This window comes from Carassius auratus, unplaced genomic scaffold, assembly GCF_003368295.1.
Source record: "Carassius auratus strain Wakin unplaced genomic scaffold, ASM336829v1 scaf_tig00214965, whole genome shotgun sequence".
Classification (NCBI taxonomy): domain Eukaryota; kingdom Metazoa; phylum Chordata; class Actinopteri; order Cypriniformes; family Cyprinidae; genus Carassius; species Carassius auratus.
In genome coordinates this window covers 25047-45158 of record NW_020527886.1, presented here as the reverse complement: position 1 = coordinate 45158, position 20112 = coordinate 25047, and the positions used below count along the sequence as shown (strand labels likewise).

The 20112-nt window shown below is 38.1% G+C and overlaps 1 protein-coding gene across 4 annotated transcripts; it reads left to right on the top strand.

The window, feature by feature from the left end:
• The first annotated feature begins 2638 nt into the window (after positions 1 to 2638).
• LOC113093330 (gastrula zinc finger protein XlCGF26.1-like) lies at positions 2639 to 20064 on the top strand. 4 transcript variants are annotated; one of them, XM_026259148.1, is made up of 3 exons: positions 2641 to 3581; positions 10075 to 10287; positions 18259 to 20064. In XM_026259148.1, exons 2-3 carry the CDS (start codon positions 10149 to 10151, stop codon positions 20019 to 20021), a joined length of 1902 nt encoding a protein of 633 aa, XP_026114933.1. In that variant the 5' UTR covers positions 2641 to 3581; positions 10075 to 10148; the 3' UTR covers positions 20022 to 20064. The 4 variants fall into 4 exon arrangements, with proteins under 4 accessions (XP_026114935.1, XP_026114934.1, XP_026114933.1 ...); XM_026259147.1 differs by having other exon boundaries at positions 2641 to 3604; XM_026259150.1 differs by lacking the exon at positions 10075 to 10287 and having other exon boundaries at positions 2639 to 3581.
• Positions 20065 to 20112: the final 48 nt, after the last annotated feature.

Here is a 20112-nt window from a genome sequence, read left to right as displayed (position 1 = left end):
CGATAGGGCATAATTCAATTAAATTTAAATGTATTATAATTTTTTTTTTTTACTTTTTCACAAAACAAATTGTTGCAATGTCATTTTTTACAGAAAATGAACGTTTCTACATTATATTTAGAATCTTTCATATTTACAGTACATTTATGATTTTTATACAGTATCATCCCCTACACCTTCCATTTACAGTAAACTTTCTACATTTTTCTATTCCCATAAAGATCATGTAGTATGATTTCTCATTTTAAAAAGGTGTATAATTATTTATTTTTACTGTCCATCTACCATCACACAATAAAATTCTGCATGTGCTTACATTTTTATTAAATGTTGTTTTTAAGAGAAAAATTATGGATTTGTGGTAGCAATGCTTATCATTGGTTACCTAAGAAATGGTCAGGATGTTGCTACGCTGGCAAGCTTCCCACTCATTTAACATTCTTGTCCAGAACAGGGGAGCCACTGGTTAGACGTCGAGCTTTAAACGAGTTAAACATTCACGCAGAGAACCTCATCTCTGTATCTCTCCAGGTGTTAAAACTCTGGAGGGAGTTTTCCCATTGGTACGTCACTGTACATAATGCATATTTAACCATTAATATAAGCTTGCAATTAGAATCTTTCACTAATTATGCTATAGAAGGATTCCATTTATTAACAGAAGAGATGAAAGATCTTAAATTAGATGCTTTACTGAATCGTCCTGCTCTCGAGTATATTCTTGCACGAGAGGATGGAGTTTGTATATTTCCGGATATTCAAAATATGATGATTGATATAATCCAACAAATGAAACAATGGCGAGATGAGATAGAGTAGTTTAGTTTCTGATGAATCTGATGTGTTTTCTTGGATTAAAAGTGTCCTGGGAAAACCCTTCTGGGGCCTCGTCAGTGACCTGGTACTTGTTTCGCTATGATCATTACTAGAATGGTTTTATTGATTTTCTATATTCTCATATATCTATGTAATCATGTATCCATTCTTTTGATTTACTCAGTATTTTTCTTTGTTTAAGGAAAGAAGGGTATGATGGCGAGTCTTTGATAAGACCCGAGTGGAGGAGAGTCGAGTTCTGAGAATCCACATATACAAATATGTACCTTGAAAAAAAAAGACACAATTACCACAAAGCAAACGTATTATCAGTGATATTTACAGCTTACTTGATACATTTACAACTCAGATGATCGCAAACACCAATGACAGGGTATAACACATTCAAGATATTTACACCAGAGCAGATATTCATGAAGCTAAGTTACATTTCCTAAACACAAGCATGCTTTTTTATGAAGGCCTATACAATCCAAAACTATAGTTATAAACATATAGGGCTATATTGATGAAAAGGGGATAGTCTATCACAGTTAAGTTTTGTCTAATCACTCTTATTGACATTAGGCTAGTAACATTATAACTTGTATTACTTTCATATCATATTGCTGTCTATGTCACAGAACATAAAAAAAAAACATCCTGGCACCGTGAGACATTCATATGCTGTGAATGAAACTTCATAATGTTTCACTTGATTATACGTTTAGTCAGGAATTATAGATTGGAAAAAGTCTAACTATTAAAATGTGTACAAGTTATGACAAGTAGGTTAATAAAAAAGACGTACTCATGTTTACGATCTCTGCTGGATCAAGCTGCTGCTGTGCTCTTTTGTGTTATTATTTGCAAACTATCAGCTAGTCAGAATATTCTTGTCTTCATAAAGAGAACGAGTTACGATACGATACGGTACTGCGACGTACACTTAAAGGTTGTGGTGTACTGATTAATAGAGTTTTTATGCATTTTAGCTGACGACTTCAGTTGTGAACAATAAGTGCTCTGATGTATAGAGTATAAGGAACGATCTGCACCCTCCCTGTCATTCTCTTGCTCTTGCTTCTTACTTCCTCTTTTGTGTTTGCCTTCACGTTAAAGTACTTATTGCAAAATAACAGAGCAATAACATATTTTACATCTATGCTAATGCATATTCTATTTTGTAATTAAAGACAGTAATTTAACAATATGTTAAGGAGTGGTGACTTTTGTACAGCCTTACAGTTACAATCGGTCCTTTGAGGACAGTCATAATGTTGAAGTGTCCCTTGAAAAGTGAAAATGAGCTTGACCCCTTGATATAGAGTCAGCAGAAATCTGATTTGAGTTCAAAGTGAAGTGGGTTCAGAAAGTGAAGCAGAGACACAAGGAGCACTGCGTCTGTCTGAAGTCCACACTGAGCTTTCTGAACTGGTTTCTAGTGTTTAGCTCAGGATGAATCAGATTCATCAATTCTGCTTCTTCACTGAGATCTCAGACATTAATGCTGAATGTGTCACTGTTAGATGAAAAACACAAGACAGGATGAACACATTGCTATTGAGCACAGACACAGAAACTGTAAAGCATGGATCCCTTTATTAAAAAGACATATTTCTGCTATTGTAGGAGAAGCACAAATTGGGTGCTTAATGCAAATGTAATTGTCCACGTTTACAAAATGATGATGTTCGTCCATCGATGTAAATGTGTCTTTATGTATAGAGACAAAAGAGTGAGGTTAATCACTGTCGTCATGTCAGTTTGTGTATCTTTGTAAAGACACTGATGAATGACCAGAAAACAATATTGAGCTTTTGCTTTTATTTCTCAGCTACACAAAACAGCTTTAAGCAAATAGTGTTAAATCAAAATGAAATTGTATTATATTATTATTACTATTATTATTATTATTATTATTATTATTATTTTGTATAGCACATTTTAAAACCCGGATTTTTAAGATGCTTAACAAAATAACAGAAGGAATTGGCAAAATAAAAATAAAAAATACACCAGACAATCAGACAAACAAGTGTTGACAAAGAACTACAGATAATTAACAACAAGAGGTCATGCAATCATAAGATGAACATCAATTATGTCAAGAAGGTGCTCACACAGACAGAAACTGGGATATTGAGAAGCAAACAGGTAAATGAGTTATTTAGAGAACAAAGTGAATGGAGAGAGGAGGCTGCAGCTTTTTTTTTGCAGTTTTCTAATTTCTTCACTTCAGAAGATTCACAACTTCAAGGAGACTTTGTTAAACGTGCTGTGTAACAGGAAAAATGCATTTGTTCTCTGGTTTATAAATGTCCTAAAGATATTTCATTTATTATATTTCGTTTATTATCATAAACCTAAGTTGTTTTCTCGTGATCTAGACATAACAATATAGCTGGTAACTTTAGAAATTAAAAAGAGAATAATAACGCTTGTCTTCTTGGGGGTTTGTCCTGATTGGACAGTTTAAATGTGTATCCCGGTGTGAAAACGCCCAATGATTGGGAAACTCCTCTTTTACCCAACACAGTAGGTGGCGATAATGCTCCTTTGGAGTTAATCGCGATTAAACAAGAAGAAGAAGAGAAGAACTCTTTTTTTTTTTTTTTTTTGTTCTGCTTGAGCTCAACGGCTGCAGTCCTGGATTCAGTCAGAGCTGAGGAAAAATAACTTTCAGCAGAAACCGTGAACTAAGAGTCCTCAAAGCTTTCGGACGCAGCTGCAGCGATCTTCTGAGGAGAGGGGAGCAGTTCAGGGTATTTATCATCTTTAAACAACGGTAAAACACACTTTACACAGTATGTTTGAATAGTACACGAGCTCATTTCTGTCGTGTTTTCATCGAGTAAACTGTGTGTTTTCTGACTTCGACATTTAGAGCAGCAGCAGGCAGTAAGTAGCTCTATGTGAGGAAAACACACGGAGTTCATTAAGAACTGAGCGATTTTATGTTTTTGTATGTTCCTGTAAATGATGGTTTCGATGTTTGCAGTGATAATGTTGCTGTTAGTATCGTGATCTGTGAGGAGAATAAATGAGAATCAATATCAATTAATGCTGCTGCATATATTTTTTAGACTTTTTTGTTTTTTTTTTTGCAGATCAAATCTGTTTGTGCAATAAAGATAGTTTCAAGGTCTATATATCCATGGATAGTTGCATTGTTAAAGGGACCGTCTGTAAATTCCAGCCATAAACTGTAAACACCGATATAAAGTCAGTCTGGAGATCTTCAATAATTATTTAACGATTTAGCACAATGACACGAAACTTCCTATGTTGTAATGGTTTTCAAATGTAGAAGAGAACATACATGGTGTTTTAATGGTTTTAATCTGCCTTAAGGAATTATAACTGATAGTCCTTATAATGTAAAAGTGCAGGAAAGGGATTATCTGCAAAGTGAAGAAAAACTCCATCTAAATGCTTCACCTGTAAAATGTATAAATGACGGCTTGAAAACGAAAACAATTGAATCTGTTCACTCCGAGAAGAATCTATATTTATATATATATAGTTTCTGTTCTTTGTTCCCCTGATATTATTACCATTACCATTACCATTATTACCATTACCATTCCGAAACCGGTTCAGGTGGAAGAAATACCGGTTAATAATGTAATTTTTTTTAAAAACAATATTATTTGCCTATAATTTGCAAGATAAAAAAATAATATAATAATAAAGTGTAGCGTTTGCTTTACTCAAAAAGAAAAGGAAATAGAGATCTAACGCTTAGTCACAGCCAATACAGCATCATCTTCTCTAGATTTTGGCCAAATGTAAGCTAGCCTACTTAAAAAAAAAAAAGCTATCAACACTTTAAAGACAAAGTATTTTTAAGACATTTAAAAATGTTTGCTGCATTGTTAAAAGGAACAAAAAACACTTGAATAAGATTGCATTTTGATAGTAAAAAAAATAGGGATGCACGATATTGGATTTTGGCCGATATTCGATATGCCAATATTTTCAAAATAATTTTGGCCGATACCGATATATATACAAATATATACTGATATATTTAAACTTTAATTTTACTGAAGAGAAATCCATGTATCTCTTCTGTACTGATTCTACCATAAATTTATTATTTTACAAATGTAGACAGACATTCACATCTGAAAAACAGGGCAATTATTTCACTTGGAGAATATTGGTGTGGCTCATCGGCAGAAATATTCATATCGGCCGATACCGATAATGGTCATTTTAAGCTTTTATCGGCCGATACCGATGTTGTGCCGATATTATCGTGCATCCCTAAAAAAAAAAAAGTTGTGGCGCTTTTTATTAGCCTTATTACTTCCGAAATAATAAAGGCTAAAATGCCTTTAGTCTAAAGCAAAATGTTTAAAAACTATTTAATTTAACAAATTAATCTAAGGTGAAGCTGATGCCTACCTCTCTCTTTCGGCATGAATCCAAATGTTTCCATGTTCCCGACGTATCTGGATGCTAAAATGTTATTTAATATAAAGAATATATAATAATAGTAAAAGTAACGCTGTATATGCGTCCGAAAGTTGGACTCCAAATTCAATAAAGCAAATGAAAACTGTTCAGCTTCCTGGAAATTTGAGAAGCTCCGCTAGGCTATTTTAGTTCCCCTCACTCCACAACAAAATAATTTAAATTAACAGTATTTAGAAAAGAACAAGTTTTAAAAATATAAGAAGCTATAGCAATATTAACGACAAACAAAAACTAATTAATTTTGGTTAAAACGAAAATGAAACCAACGTTGGGTCTATCATTGGAAACAAAATCAAAGATTCCGTATTTGCGATTTGAATGACGAATGATTATACAAAATAGCCTTGAGTTTTTTTTTATAGACTAAATACTTCTGAATTAAATATTTTTTTTCTCTAAAAACGTATGTACAACTTTGTTTCCTCTCTCTCTCTCTCTCTCTCCCTAATTATATTAATATATACACACACACACACATATATACACGTAGTGTATTTTAACCATGCAGCAAACCTTTTTAAATATTTTGATAATTTACTGAAAATAAATAAATGACTTTTTAAACCGTTTAACTGATTATTAATCGGTCAAAATTAGCTGATACGGTTTGCAACATTTATGCACACTCAGAAACCGGTGACCGTGAATGAATAAGCAGAGCTTGTACTAGCTTTTTTCATCGTTGAAACTTTCCAGATGTCGAAATTGGTTAGCGCATATATCTGTGCATGATGTTGTCCAATGCCCCCAGCGAGCGGAGCTTCTCAAAGTTGGGAATAATAAAACGAGAGCTGCGCCCCTCAGTTGGGCAGGAAAAGCTAAGCATGCTGATGCTTGAGTGTCGAATGCACACTCACCTGAAGGTGGGGCATTGCCAATTAGACTTGCCCATAATGAGATCACAGCTGAGCGGACAGTTCACTCATTTGCTTCAGCATCTGATTTTGCATATGCTGTACTGCTGGAATTCGTGATTGGTTGACAGCAAATTTCAAATATTAAATGGAATATTAAATGGAATGACAAAATAACGTTATTAACCGGTTAATTAGGGCTGGGCGATATATCTAACGATATGATCATGCGCATCTAATCAGTTAAGCTGCTTCCGTGATCAACGCTAAAATCGCCATCACCTGCTTATAATTGGAGTAGCATTTAGAGCCGTGGATCGCTGACAAGCTACGCCATATCGCGTTCATTATCGAAGGCGATTCATTGCATCCAATTATAAGCAGGTGATGGCGATTAGCGATTTTCGCAGTGATCATGGAAGCAGCTTTACTGATTAGATGTGCATGATCATATCGTTAGCTCGTTAGACTTCTGTGTTTCCAGCTCTCTCTTTACGTTCATCTGTTATTTGGCGTTGAAAAAGGAAACGTCTTTTTTTTTTTTACATGGAAAATCGATTTCGGATTCAATGAACCCTCAGGTCTTAAAAATCAAAAATGCTTTTTTCACAAAAGTGACTGCCCTAACCCTCACCTTGTTGGTGTTTCTGTGATGAAACGATGAAAGTGAAGATGGTGCTCTGCCTGGGCTTTCTTCAACTCTTTTCTTCTTTTCCAAGAGTATGAAAAGGCACTCACGATCTTCTTGCATACGCCAACAGCACGGTCAGTTCGGGGGTCTTTCATACTTTTTTCTGTTGGCAAATTTGTAAGATATTATTAGTTAATTTAATCTATAATCTCTCTCTCTCTCCCCACACACACACAAACTGAACAACTATCATTACAACTATTGAAATGATTAGGATTGAATGAACATCACTTGCACAAATGCAACATTAAAATAGCATTGGGAATACAACTGAACAGAGGCAATTCTACATCTCAACGCAAATGCAACATTACTATGCTGTAATATAGGCAACAATTACAGTATAATGTTAAAATATAATTATGCACTATTACATGAATATATATATTTGAACAATCAATCATACAAAAATAAATAACATAATAACCGAAAAGGTGTAGACTGAAGCCTACCCTTTGTACATAATTATCAATCAAATGAGCGGCACTTTTTCACTAGTAGTGATTAATACAAGGCACACATACATATACAAAGTATATAAAGAGAAAAAAATAAAATAAATGACTTATAACACCCGTTAAATTAAATAATTATTAACCACCTTGTTTTTAAAAATTTTCTTGAATTTACAAAGTGAATAACACAATTTTAGTTCCGCATGCAAATGATTCCATAGATTAACCCCTTTGACAGATATGCATCTATTTTTTGTATTAGTTCTTACCATTTCTTTTAAACACATGCATTCCTCTTATTCCATACTGACTTTCTCTTAATTCAAACAGCCTCTGGATACAGTTTGGAAGCAAATTATTATAGTCTTAATACATTGTCTGTACAGTATAGAAATTTACTAAATCTAAAACTTTTAAAGCATTTAAATTACTAAACAATTTATTAGTTGGCTTGTGATCGTCAACATGTTTTATAATCGTTATTGCTCTTTTTTGTAACAGATATATATATTGGATTTATATTGGTTTTATATGCATGTCCCCAATCCTCAACACAATAGATCATGTATGGAACTATGAGCGCACAATACAAAATATATAATGAATTTTCATTCAGAATATGTTTAGTTTTATGTAATATTGCAATGGATTGTGACATTTTTCTTTTTACATGATTAATATGTGGTTTCCAACATAATGTATGATCTATTATAATACCTAGAAATTTATTTTCATATACTTTATTTCCTCATTGTTAACCCTCATGTGGTGTTCAAAACCCAATAACACCTGTGGTGTTCCCGGTCTAAAATCACCGGCCTATAAAAAAAAAGCTTATAAATCACTCATTATACCATATTTTCACCCAATCTTGGATTCAATCTTTTTGTCAACTTGTTCTCTTTCAATTAGGACTGGTTTTACATTTCTGTTTGCATCTGATTAATCGTGGGCCTCATTCATCTGAGAGTAGGCATCTCATTTTTTTAGTAAAAAACAAATAATTTATGAGTAAATTTGGAAATATGAAAAAAAATGAATCGCACTAGTCTACTCTAATGTTTCACCAGGAATTTTGTTTTGAAACTTTTGTTTTGTAAAAAATATGGCACATAGTCAGACTTGTGGTGTTCCCGGTCAAAAATGACCGGCCCATAAAAAATAGCTTAGAAATCACTCATTATACCATATTTTCACCCAATCTTGGATTCAATCTTTTTGTCAACTTTTTCTCTTTCAATTAGGACTGGTTTTGCATTTTAATTTTCAAACTATTTAATTGTAGGAGTCATTTATCAGAGCTTATGCACCTCAGTTTTTGAGTGAAAAAAGCATTATTTGTTAATTATTTTGTCAATATTGTGAAAAAGTTTCACTGTTGATCACACTATCCTACTTTAATGTTTAACCAGGAATTTTTATTTTGAAATGCTTTTATTTTGTACAAAATGGCACAAAGTCACACTTGTGATGTTCCCAGTCAAAAATGGCCGGCCTTTGAAAGTGAATGTAGAAGATTACAAAACACAGGGCTTGTATTTTGAAATGCTTTAATTTTCAAAATACAATGTTTTAAATGTTTTAATTTATGATGAAAAGCCTTATGTTGGCCAAGTGCTTGAGGTTGTGGGAGAAGAAGTGCAGGTCAATTGTATGCTACAATCTGGTGACAAAAACCTCTTCATGTGGCCACAAACTGTAGATTTAATTTTCTACTACAGAAAAGATGTGCATGCTGTGATCTCAGAGCCTGAGCCAGCAACATCACGCTTCTCAAAGCTGACTCTCCAAGATTGGGCGAAGTTCAGAAATACCTCAGCTTGGATAAATGCAAGTTGTGTTCATCACTGCCTTATGTGGCTAAATGGGTCCAGAAAAAGAAACGTATTATTTATGATATTTGAATGTTGAAAGGTTAATTGAGATGCAAGTAGTGTTCATCTGTCCAATGAATCAAAAAGGTTCCAAAAAAGAGATTCTTTACTCAGCTTCTTAAGTTTCTTGAAGCATTTAATGTGTTGCAATAAAAATTATAAAATTTTAAATGTTAATGTCCTTCTGATTTGTTATATTTAAATGTTGAAATGTTATTTGAATAAAAAGTTACATTTTCTTTCGTCTTGAACTCTTTTGTGTACATTTTTAACTGAAATTTTTATACCTGTGGTTTTCTTATCATTTGGGGCGACCATTTGTCATGTGGGGTAACCAACAAATGAATGAATAAATTCATAACCAAATATCCATCAGATTAGCCTCAAATATTAATCAGTGGTATGCTATTGTTGAATGTGTGATATCTGTATAAATGCTAATTCAGTTTTTTTGCTTTTAAAGTAAAAATCAGTATTGTAACTGGATTATGAGGGAGACTCTGATATTATAGAATAAACTTGTGAAATAATGGTTTTCATAAAATGAAAGGGCACTAAAGTTTATCTTTCTTCATCAGTTTATCTACTTACTGATGAGTTCAACTAGTCTTAATGATACATAAGAATGTGAATTTTGAGATGTATTACGGTCACCTCAGATGACTTTTTTTAAGGCTATGTATTATTAAATTAAGTGTAAAAACACTAAAATGTCCATTTTTTTACTTTTCTTTATAAAGGCATGTGTACACTACATTCCAATTGTTTAGAAAACGGCCAAACATATCCATATTTTTGGTATTTTAAAATTGGCCTATTAAAAAGTCTTATCCGTCATTGACGCAAATACAGTTTTTTAATCAGGTCAATAAATACCTGTAATACTCTCATCCTCACAGCCGTGACTACGTTTTGATGAAAAGCAAGAATCTCTGGATGAGTATCATCTGAACTGAGCTCTGCTGCTGTGAAGATGATGTTTGTTAAAGAGGAGAGTGAAGAGTACACGGGTGAACCAGAAATCCGGGGAATAAAACCAGAGGAGCCAGAAATCCGGGGAATAAAACCCCAGGAGCCAAAAATCCGGGGAATAAAACATGAGGTGCAAGGAGGTTCGTGTTTATTCTGCATTCATCCTTAAATAAAATGTGTGGTACATACACAAATCCTTTGCCTTTGGTGTGTGCTCACAGTGTGTGTGTGTGTGTGTGTGTGTTCACTGCTCTGTGTGTGTGCATTTCGGATGGGTTGAATGCAGAGCACAAATTCTGAGTATGGGTCACCATACTTGGCTGAATGTCACTTTCACTAAACGACACATCGTCCAGCCCTACTACACTGTATGCAGCACGACACATGGCAAATCCCTGATATTAAACTGCCTTTTCCTATTTATGAGGTACTGACACAGTTCAAATGTCCTGTGTGGACACTAGACAAACCTGTTGCGATGTGGTGTAGACACGGTTCACTGAAAAAAGACTCGTCCATTTGGGAAGGTAAAAAAAAAAAAAAAAGTGACCATACTCTAAATTCATGATATGCATTTAACCCATCTGAACGTGCACAGAGGCGCACACACACACCACGCACCTGGAGCAGTGGAGACTCGCGAAGCAGAGCCAGACGAAAGTTAAAATTGCACTTTAAGTGGGTGCATTTACTCCTCAGGCCCTATCATACACCATACGATGCAAGGCGCAGCACAAGTATGTTTTTTTTTCTAATTTCAGTCCAGCGCCATTTGCATTTTCCAGTCCAGCGCCCTGTCATTTAATTTGCGGCATAGACCAACTCAAACCTGATCTAAAGTCTAAAGCAGAAAATGCGCCTCTGGGCGGGTCCATAGTGCGCTTTGACAGGGATGTGCATCACACAAATATGTTAAATATTAAAAACAAAAGGATTACAGTGTAAAAGAATATTATGATGAAGGCTACATAAGCATAAAAATGTAATGATGGATAGTCATTGCGTGTGTTATAATTAGGCTACCTATTTGCAATTCAGCCTATTACTACTAAAAATGATGAATGAAATTGGCTAATTAATTGAACAATCGTGCCAATACACACACACACACACACACACACATATATATATATATATATATATATATATATATATATGTATATATATGTGTGTGTGTTGGGGCAGAGTTGACTGCTACCAATCACGTCCATCAGTGGTGGATAATGGACATTCCTTCAGATATGAAGGTAAGCTACGAAATAAGCTGGGGGCTCCGTGCGGTGGTCCCCAGACGAATAAGTAGTCGTGGACCAACAGCAGAGGTTTATCAGGTATGGAGGGACTAGTTGAGTGGCATCACTAGATCCGTTGCAAAAACTCCATTTATGCCAATGATACTCCTCGACATGGCGAGTACAGTCCGCCATCAACTAAGACTGCTGCCTCCACTCCTCTGTGGGTAGTCTTCCGTGAGCATTTCGTCTCCTCAAGAAAAGGCCGCGTTGGGGTCACGTGAGAGGCAGGATCAACAGACAGAGACCTGGCAGCCCCCTGCAACTCCACTGTCCATCTGTTTGTCTAGAGTTCATCTCCTGCCACTGGATATTGGATTGTGGAGTGAAGTTGTGGAAATAGGGTTTGCGCACCTCTCTCTTCACATTAATCCACTCTCTGCGTATGCTATAACTTCACCGTACAAGTCCTTCGGCGATAGGGTAAATGTGACGGAGGCAGGTCTTGGATCAGACTGGCAGCCTTTAGCATGAGCCCTGCACGGAGGTGGCACAAGCGTGATGGTCGTTGTGTGGATGGGTTGGAACAGCATCCACCTTCGGTAGCTTCTTGTGTGACTGAGCAGCCCTCTTTAGGGTCCGCACTGCTCACCCCCAATCGGGGGGAGGGTCTAGAAAAGGTGACCCAAACATTGCCTGTTCCCTACACTCCTGGGCAGCCCACCGCTGTCGTCAAGGCATCCCATTACGGGATCAAAAATATAAAACGAAACTATTAATTTTGGCTACATGGAACGTACGCACACTTCTTGATGTGCAGATTGGAACTGACCGACCCTGCAGGCGCACTGCCCTGGTTGCGAGCGAGCTTAACAAATACAACATCGACATTGCAGCTTTGAGTGAGACCCGACTCGCTAATAGAAGACAGGCAAGGATACACCTTCTTTTGGAAGGGCCTTCCAGAATATTCCCGCCGTCTACATGGAGTAGGTTTTGCCATTAAAAGCAGACTGCTACAGAACATCCCAGAGTCTCCTGTGGGAATCAGTGAGCGGCTGATGACTTGGCGCATTCCCCTTGTGAAGGGTCGCTATGCAACCTTGACAAGCACTTATGCACCAACTCTGGATGCTGAAGAAAGCATCAAAGACGGCTTTTGCGAGTCTCTTGACAGAGCTCTTCAAAGTTCCTCAAGGAGATTTCAATGCCAGAGTAGGCACCAGGAACATGCTCTGGCCTGGGGTAATTGGGAAACATGGTTTAGGCAACATGAACTAGAATGGCCTGCGACTCCTCTCCCTCTGCTCTGAGCATAAACTGGTCATAACCAATACAACTTTTCAAATGAAAAATAAATACAAAGCATCATGGATGCACCCCAGATAAAAACACTGGCACCTACTGGACTACATTATAACCCGGCAACAAGATCTACATGAAATATCCATCACCCGAGCAATGCGTGGGGCGGAGTGCTGGACAGACCATCGGCTGATCAGATCCAAGATAGATCTAAAGGTCCGACCTCAACACACCAGGAAACAACCCTCAAGACGGCTCAACGCTCGAGCTTTAAAATCTCCTGACATTACTGCATCGTACCGTTGCTGCTTGGCTAATAACCTTTCCTCCACCATCACTCATCCCCTATGCAAAACAGCTGAAAGTGCATGGGCTAACCTTAGCTCAGCTATACGACAAGCCGCTTCCGATACAATTGGTTTCACCTCCAAACGTCACCAGGACTGGTTTGACGACAGCTCTCTTGAAATACACAACCTTCTGGAGGAGAAGCGCAAAGCCCTCTATGCCCACCTCTCCAACCCACAATCTCCCTCTCTACACTCGCAATGGAGTAAGATCCGTGCTGAGGTGCAACGACGGCTTCGCATAATGGAAAATGACTGGTGGCTTAGGAAAGCCCATGAAATTCAAGGTTATGCGGACACCAACAAGTCTCAAGCTTTTTACAATGCAATAAAATCACTATATGGACCCCAAAAACGCAGAATCACCCCTATCAGATCTGCAGACGGCACAATTCTGCACAAGGACAAACAAGAAATTATTGAGCGTTGGGCTGAACATTTTAACACCCTTCTTAACCAATACAATCCGACTGACCCCACTGTCCTGCAGCGCCTTCCAAAGCTCCCACCTGTGCATGAGCTAGATGACCCTCCCAGATTCTCAGAAGTCCTGGCAGCAGTACGAAGTCTCAAGGACAATAAGTCTGCTGGTCCTGATGGAATCCCTGCAGAGGCTCTAAAGAAAGGCGGGTATATGCTCACCAAAAATCTCCACCAACTTATCCAGATAATATGGGCACAAAAAGCTGTTCCACAAGGCTGGAAAGACTCACATTGTTACTATCCACAAGAAAAAGGGCGACAAGTCCATCTGTGGAAACAGTCGTGGGATATCCCTGCTCTCTGTGGCGGGGAAAGTAATAACAAATGCTGTTTCGTCTTACTAAGCACATCACAGAGAGAATCCTTCCTTAGTCACAGTGCGGCTTCAGAAAGGATCGGTCCACCTCCGACATGATCTTTGTTCTACGCCAATTGCAGGAGAAGGCTAGAGAACAGAACAAAGATCTGTTCATTGCCTTCATCGACCTGGCAAAGGCTTTTGACACCATTGACCGCCAAGTCCTTTGGGTCATTCTGGAGAAGTTTGGAGTGCCTCCAAGGTTTCACATCTCAATCCCCCTCCTTTCCTGTGCAGGTAGGAGTGAAACAGGGATGTGTACTGGCTCCAGTGATCTTCAATCTTTTCCTGGCAGCAGTCACCCTCCTCTCCCGCAATTCCCTTAGCCCCGACGATGGTGTCTGCCTACAGTTTCGTCTGGACGGGAACCTCTTTAACCTTCGCCGCCTGCAAGCCATCACCAAGACCACCACCACCACAATTCATGAACTGCAATACGCTGATGACTGTGCCCTCCTAGCCCATAGCCCTACTGCACTGCAGCACACATTGGATGTTGTATGTGCAGTCTACCAAGCTTGTGGCCTACGAGTCAACATCCAAAAGACTGAGATCATTGCACAGACCAAAGCCCCCATCCTTCCATCCCCCATCTGAATTCTATATCCATGGCACACCAGTAAAGGTTGTTCAGCACTTTTGTTACCTCAGAAGTATCCTAACACCCACCTGTCTCATAGACAACGAGGTCCAGGCACGCATAAATTTTGCCTCCTCTGCCTTTTGTAGACTTCGATCTAGAGTCTTTGCTAATAAAGATCTCCGTACCTTCACCAAAGCGGCCGTCTACCAGGCAGTCTGTGTTTCCACCCTGCTATTCAGTGCGGAAGCTTGGACTCCCTACCGCAGGCATATTCTGTGCCTTGAAGGCTTTCACATCAGATGCCTCCAGCTCATACTAGGTGTCACATGAAAAGACAAAATCCCCCATGCGGACATCCTACATCGCACTAACTCCAGCAGCATAGAGGCAACCATTGCTAGGTGGCAACTGCGATGGGTTGGACACGTTATCCGCATGCCCTCCCACCGCCTACCCCGGCAGGTACTCTATGGGCAGATATACGCAGCCAACCGTAGACCTGAGCGTCAGAAGCGTCGCTACAAGGACCACCTCAAGTCGACCCTGAAAAGCTGCAGCATTAACCCTGGAGTCCTAGAAATAACTGCTGCCGACCGCCAGGCATGGAGCTCTGCATGTGGTCTCGGGGTCCAACTGATCGAATCACAGCGTCAACGCAGACACCAACGCGCTCAGCCACAACTACACCCATTATCAGACTCTGCACTCACATGTCCCGATTGCGGCAGGGCATGTGGCTCTCGGATTGGGCTTTATAGCCACCTTCAATGGCACCGCAGACAGCAGCGGCTGCCTCAACACTCCAACAACGCATCCTAGAGGTGACGTCATCTTCGAAATCGATGGACTGCATAAGAAGAAGAAGAAGAATATATATATATATATAATATTATTTTATTTATATATTTTATTTTTTTATTTTTTACTGACTCATCACGCGAAGCTTTGGTGGATTCCTGCTTGTCTCGTAGATGATCTGCTCGTGCGCTTTAACCTCACGCACAAGCAGATCTGTTTCTTTTGATTGAGAAGCGTTGAGTTTTCCACCAACAAATTCCGCCATGTAAATAGTGATCCACCCTAGTACGAGCACATCTCATTCTTAAAGGGAATGAAAGATGACACTCTGGTTGGTTTATTGAAGATTGCTCCCATTACTTAAGAGAATTGGGACAACCCATTCCAAAAATGTGCCCTGGTGCACGGACCATTTTTCCATCGTTAAAATAGCAAAATTGAATTTGGACATCCCCTGAGTGCACCGGTGACGTGAACTTTACACTTTGCGTTTAGAACGTTAAAATAGAGCCCCTCATCTGAAAGCCCTGTTTGAAATAGGAATCATTGTCACATTTTTTGTTAACATCTTTCTAGGGCTGAAACGATTCCTCGAGTAACTTGATTACAAAAAATGATTGAGGCAAATTCCTCTGCCTCGAAGCCTCTTTTAATTTATTTTAAATCTCACGACAGGTTATTTCGCAATTATTTTTTTTTCTGTGACACAACGCGTTTATGTCAGCCACAAAGCGGAAGGAGACACAAGCGCTGCGTCCGAGTCAGCAGTGTTTTGATTTGAGGGCGCAGACAAACGTAAAGAGAATGTCATGGCGTGTGTCCATTGCAAGAAAGAGCTGGCATACCACAACAAGGGCCCTATGTTTTTCGCAATGCAGAAAACGCGGAGGGAATCGTGGAATCCAGTCATAAAAACTGATTTTAAAGTTTAACGCGGAATGGCACAGAATTTGCCACATTTTTAATTAATCAAAAATCGGTCATTGCACTTACATCAAATCACGATATGGACTAATATCTGTAAATATTAAGCAGGAACAGTCTAATTAAATATAAATCTTGCATGTTCTGTGTGTCTCGGTTAATAAATGGAGCAGAAGCGCGTTTTCCTTTTTCTCCCACACACTGAAACGTGCGTGCCACTCGCGATAATTTCAGCGTCTGCTGTCTCACTAAATAAGGACGTGAACACATGAACAACATCTCCAGAACTGCTCTGACAGTCACTTCATGAGCATTTGACCGTTTGATTTGAGTAAAACTAGCGTCACATAACACGCAGAACTGTAAAGGTACGTCAACCCGTCAAAATTAAAGTCCTGTATTACTATTGTTCAGCAGAATGTACATAAATTAAACATTATTTTTTTAAGGTTTAATCATTTCTTCCATGTTTTATTTTTAATAGTAAATCCCCTTTGTTTACCAAAAAGTTAAGTTTGCTTAATTTTCAATAATTAAAAGATAAACTAAATTAATGTTTTGTGTGTTTAATGTTTAATGTGCATCTCAGAAAATGCTTTATTTAAAATCCCAACTGAATGGCACTTAAATGCAATTAATTCATCTGTAAATTTTTTTGTTATTATTCACAGTACAAGTACAGACAGAGAAACAATGGGTATTAATTAAATTTGTGTTTTTGATGTATGCATTGCATTCTATGCATTTAAAAAGTAAAAAAAAAAATTCTAAAAAAGGAAACTTAGTTGTTCATTTTAAGAGACCCGAGAGTCTTGTTTTCTCTTGCTTAATTTTGCACTTAAATTAAGCAACAACACATTTTATCAGATTAATAGATGGAATTTTTGGTAGAATACTATTACTAAAATATTCGATAGCTACAGCCCTACATCTTTCATTTATCACCATCTCATTTGTATTTGGCCAGTTTGAAGAATGCCTCACCAAACCGGTCCAGCCAGGAGTTTGTGATCACTGAAACTTGAAGACAATTGTACAAATGTGGATGGGTGACATGAATGGAGATGTATTACTAGGTTTTGCAACAAGGTCCATTGCCCAACACAAAATAAATTTGCTTAATGCATAAACGCTCAAACCTTACAATCTAAAGGAAATGTTGTGTATGGCAATTAAGGTAATTTCTAAATTACCATAGACTTATAGTCGAAATACAAAAAAAAAAAATCAACTATAACTGTTTTATATCTGTATTACACTTGTGAACAAAACAAGTGTGTGACTTCACGTGCACTATACCGCTGGTGGCAGTAGACAACCGCAGTGATGACGAGCCCTGATTGCTGATTGTGTTTTTGTGCTGGTCTTGACTGGTTTAGGACTGTCATGGATAAATAAATATTACACTAAAACCACCAGTAGTTGGCATGAAGTCTTGAGTGATGCATTGAATTGTTCATACAACTCACTGAGTGATTGACTCTTTATAAACGAATGAATGGGTGGATCCTTGACTCAAAAGATTTGTGCAAAACAGTTGATTAATTTAGAAACTAAGCAAGTGACTGTCATCATGAATGGACTTACAAGATTTTTTGGCCAAGTGACAATTGATAATGTAATTTTGCAACAAACAACAAAGATGTTATGGTATGATAAATAATGCACACCTCTATAACAGAGGTAACTTCTCTAGGTCATACATCTTAACTTGATACAAATTTGCAGGTCAGACATTACAGCCTCCCACCGTCCTATGCGTTTGAATGAAAATCAATGCTATGAAACGTAGTATAAATGCCCACTATTAATTACACCGTTTTTGTTAGAATAAATTAAACATGTGCCACAATCATGGCAATGCTTGAATAAAAATGTAATATAATTTAATATTACGTTAGAAACATGACATTAGTGCATGTAATGTTTTTAAAAAAATAAAAACCGAAAAATCAGCTTGTTCTTGTAAAGTTTCAATTCATTTATAAAAATGCATCAAAATTATTGATCACTTTGTATTTGTCTTTTCTTTATTTTGATGTGCTGACAATGAAATTAAACTGTTTATTCATTAATTTCAGAGCCGATGGAAGAGAACGAGGAGAGTGAAGAACTGAGTGAAGTGGAGGAGAAACAACATAACAAACCTGGAGAAAAGCCTTTAAGCCACTTGAACACTAAAAATACATTTTTAAAGAAAAGAAGAGCCAATAAATCTTTCACCTGCACTCAATGTTGGAAGAGTTTCTCAGACAAAAAAAGTCTTGAGCTTCACTTGAGAGTTCATACTGGAGAGAAACCATTCACCTGTGATCAGTGTGGGCAGAGCTTCACACAATCATCAAATCTTAAGAGTCACATGAGCATCCACACTGGAGAGAAACCATTCACATGTGTCCAATGTGGTAAGAGCTTCAGAGATAAAGGACTACTTAAAGTACACATGAAGATCCACACCGGAGAGAAGCCGTTCATGTGTGAACAGTGTGAAAAGACATTCTCAAAAAGCTCAAATCTTCGGCTTCACATGAGAGTTCATACTGGAGAGAAACCATTCACCTGTGACCAGTGTGGGAAGAGCTTCACACAATCATCAAATCTTAAGATACACATGAGGGTCCACACCGGAGAGAAGCCGTTCATGTGTGAACAGTGTGAAAAGACATTCTCAAACAGATTAAATCTTCGGCTTCACATGAGAGTTCATACTGGAGAGAAACCATTCACCTGTGATCAGTGTGGGCAGAGCTTCACACAATCATCAAGCCTTAAGAGTCACATGAGGACCCACACTGGAGAGAAGCCGTTCACATGTGTCCAATGTGGTAAGAGCTTCAGATATAAAGGAATACTTAAAGAACACATGAAGATCCACACCGGAGAGAAGCCATTCATGTGTGAACAGTGTGAAAAGACCTTCTCAAACAGAACAAATCTTCAGCTTCACATGAGAGTTCATACTGGAGAGAAACCATTCACCTGTGATCAGTGTGGGAAGAACTTCACACAATCATCAAATCTTAAGAGTCACATGAGCATCCACACTGGAGAGAAACCACACACATGTGTCCAATGTGGTAAGAGCTTCAGAGATAAAGGACTACTTAAAGAACACATGAAGATCCACACCGGAGAGAAGCCGTTCATGTGTGAACAGTGTGAAAAGACATTCTCAAACAGAACAAATCTTCAGTTTCACATGAGAGTTCATACTGGAGAGAAACCATTCACCTGTGATCAGTGTGGGAAGAGCTTCAGAGATAAAGGAATACTTAAAGTACACATGAGAATCCACACCGGAGAGAAGCCGTTCACATGTGATCAGTACGAAAAAATGTTTTTGTGTGCTTCATACCTGAAGAAACCCTTGACAGTTCATACAAAGGAGAAGCCGCATTCATGTTCTGAATGTGGAAAGAGTTTTTCACTCCCGCAAAGTTTAAAAGAACATCAGAAAATACATACTGGTGGGAGAGAGTACATGTGCTTTGAGTGTGACAAGACTTTTATGACAGCACAGTGTTTAAAACGGCACCAGAGGATTCACACTGGAGAAAAACCTTACAAGTGTTCACACTGTGACAAGAGATTCAGTGTGTTAGGAAACATGAAAGCACATGAGAGGATCCACAGCAAAGAGAAACCACACACATGTGATCAGTGCGGGAAGAGTTTCGCTTCTAAAATTCACCTGAAGAAACACATGAAGATCCATGCAGTGGAAAAAGCACTTAGTGGAGAAACCAGTTATACCTCGTTTCCACCCCAGGAACTTTACCCAGGGACTAGGGACTTTGGCCTGGTACTCAGTGTATTTCCACCGCAGGAACCAGGAACTAAATAAAGTTCCGGGTAAAAAAATGGTCCTCAGAAAGTCCCTGCTGGCGAGGTGGTCCTTTTTCAAAGTTCCGGAACTTTCGGGGGCGGGTCTTGGG

What these genes read in the sequence shown, in the direction of transcription:
- LOC113093330 (XM_026259148.1), top strand. Translation starts at nt 10,149, where the DNA reads ATGATGTTTGTTAAAGAGGAGAGTGAAGAGTACACGGGTGAACCAGAA. An exon ending in AAAACATGAGGTGCAAGGAG is followed by an intron (nt 10,288 to 18,258) that starts GTTCGTGTTTAT and finishes CATTAATTTCAG; the next exon opens with AGCCGATGGAAGAGAACGAG.